This window comes from Sinocyclocheilus anshuiensis, unplaced genomic scaffold (assembly GCF_001515605.1).
Source record: "Sinocyclocheilus anshuiensis isolate Anshui unplaced genomic scaffold, SAMN03320099.WGS_v1.1 scaffold327, whole genome shotgun sequence".
NCBI classification, from domain to species: Eukaryota; Metazoa; Chordata; class Actinopteri; order Cypriniformes; family Cyprinidae; genus Sinocyclocheilus; species Sinocyclocheilus anshuiensis.
The window spans coordinates 68492-72789 of record NW_015548206.1 but is presented as its reverse complement, the minus strand read 5'-3'; the positions used below and the strand labels follow the sequence as shown (position 1 = coordinate 72789).

At 36.9% G+C, this 4298-nt stretch overlaps 1 protein-coding gene across 1 annotated transcript; it reads right to left on the bottom strand.

Annotated features, from left to right (window-relative positions):
* Positions 1 to 1970: 1970 nt before the first annotated feature.
* Positions 1971 to 3929, bottom strand: LOC107653511 (dual specificity protein phosphatase 14). Its single transcript, XM_016440247.1, has 2 exons — positions 3859 to 3929; positions 1971 to 2897 (listed from the first exon to the last, which is right to left on the bottom strand). The coding sequence occupies exon 2, from the start codon at positions 2891 to 2893 to the stop codon at positions 2327 to 2329; it is 567 nt and encodes a 188-aa protein (XP_016295733.1). The 5' UTR covers positions 2894 to 2897; positions 3859 to 3929; the 3' UTR covers positions 1971 to 2326.
* Positions 3930 to 4298: the final 369 nt, after the last annotated feature.

Below are 4298 nucleotides of genomic sequence, written 5' to 3'. Positions count from 1 at the left end.
AGACACTATTGGGGCAGCTGAGCCACAGAAAATCAGCGACCACTAGATGGCACTAGCCCCAGTCATATGTGCGCATTCCATTGTGTACGGTTGTATGAATGTTACATTGAGTTTTCTTTGTTTCTTTTTGGTTTGGCTATTCTCCTCTACCGTAGAAATATAATAAAGATGTTTTATTGAACTTGTTCTAACTTAACTTGTCTTAAAACACAGAATAGCTTATATTAATTTTGTCAAAGCAGGAACTTCGTGACAGTACCTTGTTTTTTTTTTCTTTCTTTCTTTCTGTAATTCAACGGCACGTTGTCAGTTATTCCTTTGTTGTAGGCTATTATTATTATTATTATTATTATTATGCAAAGACATAGACGGTGCTGATTAGCCATCTCCGCACTGCAGTACGAGAGAAATGCACCTTTCATATAGGCCTGCAGCATTGCAAATGCTGCAGCCTGTTCATTATCAGCCGTTCAGCCTGAGCTCGGGCCAAGCACATATTTGTTCATGTGAAGAGGATGATTTTTCATGTGAAGAAGACCATGATTTTTTTATTTTATTTATTTTTAATTTTTTGGAAAGAGGGTTAAGTACAAAGCCTGGTTTACATAGGCCTAATAAATAATAGTCTGTAGCATTCAAATTCAAATAGCCAACATTGTGAATATGGAAACATTTCACAAGATCGACTCGAACTAGACGTCAATTCATGCACGTGTGTCACCTGATCCACATATGCACGGATTCCTTTTTGCATGAGCAATTTATGATATATTCATGCAGAACAGAACATTTTTATTCGCAAACATATCTGTATTTGTACAAATCGCTGCACAATCATTAAATCCCGAATTTTACAGACTCACATTGAAAGGCATTTGTTTGTGGTTAGTAAGATACATGTATAAAATTTATGCAATACATGGATAATTGTGCGTGCATCTATTAATCATTTTGAGTCTAATTTCATCCCATACACAGGTGACTGAATGATGATACGAATGGGAACAATCTGAGAAGGAGAGGAGGAAGAGTACATGTAAGAAGTGCAAAGGCCAAAAAGGTCAAATAAAACTCTAAATGAATAGCATGTTACAGTACACTCAAATACTGTTTGTAAGTTGTGTAAGTTGTGCAATTGTAAAATCAGGGTCAATGAGAGATTCATTCTGTCTCAGCATCATGTCTTTGTGCTTGAGTCTGACCTGAGGACTTTTCCACATCACAAGTAATGTTGTCTTTTTTGCTAGACAGAGAAAAAACCCTCTGGTCTGACAGATCCAGCCTTGATAACACTCTCTAAACCTTACTCTTTCTCTCTTCATCCTCTTCCTCCTCATCCTCCACATCTTACATGTACTCTTCCTCCTCTCCTTCTCAGACTGTTTCCATCTATTGTTCGTATCGTCATTCAGTCACCTGTGCCATGTGCACTCTGAAATCTGGCTCATATTTTGTACAGTTGGTTTGATCACATCATTAGAAACAAGTGTGAACACTTTTGAATCGTTGTGTGTAAACGATGACAACTGTGCTTTAGTTGTGTTTAACTTTTGCCGTTTGTGTTTAACATTTTGCAGCACAAATGCATCACAGTGTGATAAGTGTTTAAGTGAATGAGAATGTGTTTAGAGTTTTGCAAAAGAAAATGCATGAGATTTGCAAATAATGCCTAACTGCCTGAACGTATTTAAGGTTTAGCAGAAAGAGTGCTTTATTCCACAAATTGGTTTAAGCTAGTGAGAATTTGATTCAGAGATTGGGGTTTAGTGTTTTTGCATTTCAGAAAAACTGTAATACTGTAAAGTTGCTTTGACACAATCTGTATTGTTAAAAGCGCTATATAAATAAAGGTGACTTGACTTGACTTGACATCATACTGTAGAAATTTAAGCAGATTTAGACAACTGAGATAAAGATATTCAAAATTAACCTCTCAATTTTCATTGAGGCTTTTCATTTATTATCCCTGGGTTTCTTCTATGGTGTGAGTTTAATGCTACAACAGTGTCCTCTGTTGGTTAAATAATGCATACTAAGTTTTAAGATTTTTTTATTCCCGGAATTCCAGCCAGGCCACATCAAAAACTAATAAACAATAAACATCCTTGAAAGTGAATTGCATTAGAAGCCAGGAGGAAATGGCTAAAATCCTCTTAAAAACACATGCTGGTGGAAAAACAAAACAGTCATGTTGACTTTCTTTCACTGCATAGATCTTGTTGATCCTTATTCGAAATGATGGTTAAGAAATTTTTCATTGCCCTTACAATATGTAAATAGAAATTTCAAGTCCACATTTGGCAAAAGATCAGTTTGCTGTTGTTGATTAAAGAGCCAAGGAGGTGAATCTTCTAAGTCGGCTCAGCCTTGGCGAAGGAGGACACCGTCTCATGCTGTACTTGGAAGGTAGTTTTGGTGTTTTAGGCATTGGCAGTGGATCCAGTGGTTTAGCCACCTTCACAGTATTCTTACCATAGAGTTTCTTCTCATAGTCCAGAAGTTGGGTCCAGAATCCTGTATTAAGGCATATGCAAGGTCTGCTGTCTTTAACCCAGTTATGTGCCTGCCGCAGAGTCACTCCTTTGTACTTCATGAGGTAGGCCATTATTAGAGCAGGTGAGCGACTCATGCCCACAGCGCAGTGCACTAGGGTTCCTCCAGATCTGTTACCATGGATTCGAGCTGCAATGTGGTCAAAATGATCACCTAGACGGGCATTTGGGAGGTCGGACACTGCAACACGTATGCACTCCACACCTGGGTAGATAGGGCAGGTGTGGGATAGGGTCACGTTCACGATCAGTGTAATGCCTTTGCGGGTCATAAGTGACTGACTTAAAGGAGCATCAGCCCCACTCAGGAAGAGAGTTGGTGTTATCTGTGATACTGACATATCGCTGCATGGAAATAAATAATATCAGGGTTTTTTTTTATTACAATAACAACAACAATGCACTAAACAGGTTTAGAATAAGTTTGGGAACAAAGCTATTTCTATTATAGTTTATTATTATTTTGGGTCTATATAGTTCTTATAATAAATTAATGTACAGGTAGCTGCAATTGTTCTCAGAACATAGGCCACAAAAATCACAAATGTGTACAGGTCAATGAAAAAATAAAGAAAAGGAAAGTAAAAATCTGCTGTCATGATTTTTTTTTTTTAAATCAAGTTTAAAACACATGTACCAAGTCCTTAGAAATGTATTCATGTTAAATGGATATGGTTTTGGAACATATTTGTACCATTTTCAAGGAAATTTCAAAGAAAAAATGTTTAAAAAATGTTTTGATAACAGATCTTCATCAAGCATGAAACAACAGGCAACAATAACAATACCACATCTTTGTATACAAAGTACAAAGATGCTCATCATGTAAGATGCATATTAAAGTCATTGTATATGAATGTATTTATGAATAAACTAATAGATTAAACAATAATGAGAATCACATCATTGACTTGTACACATTATTTTAGAACTGCAGGGGGGAGACACAGAACACACAAACCAGCAAAACCAGTAACCCACAAAGCTGAAGGCAGATTTCTAAGCTAACAGAGTCATGTGTACTAAGTTAAATAGCACAGTATTTTTCAGTTTCATGAACTTTCCACTACAATGTGGAATGATGCATCTCACATGCATAAAGTTTATGAATACACTGTCACACAATTCTCCAAACTGCTTCCTCTTTAAGTTCCTGGGGGGCTGAAGCCTATCCCAGCGTCTGAGGCCACCACAATTAATTTTACACTTACACCATTCTAATATAGCCTATTTAAATATATATCTGACCTGTCTTTACATTTTACTGCATTGTTCCTATAGTGTTTTAAGGCTTTTAGTAACTGACCTGGTCCCTTGGTGTGGTCTCTTTCACATTTGAGCTCTACACTAGAGTGCTATGGATCCCCTGTTGGCAAGTTTAAACCCTAAAAAGGCTTTGAAGACAGCTGGCCAATGAAGAGAGAGATTAATTTTAAACTCCTCTGCTCTGCCTGTGGGGCATTTGTTTCATATCTTTATGACAGACACAAGCCTGTCTGTTTATGAAACCAAACAAACGATTCAAACTTGAACTTTAAACTTAAACTTTTGATGACAAAGTTTGAAAATGTAGAACAAGGTCATTATGTAAATGTTCAAATAACACATTCCATGAAAAACAATTTTATTAGGCTTTAGAGAAGAAGAGACAAAAATAATATATATATATATATATATATATACATCCCGGCCCAGACTGGCCATCGGGAGCACCGGGCGAATTCCCGGTGGCCTGAGGAGCGTCTT

What these genes read in the sequence shown, in the direction of transcription:
- LOC107653511 (XM_016440247.1), bottom strand. Translation starts at nt 2,893, where the DNA reads ATGTCAGTATCACAGATAACACCAACTCTCTTCCTGAGTGGGGCTGAT.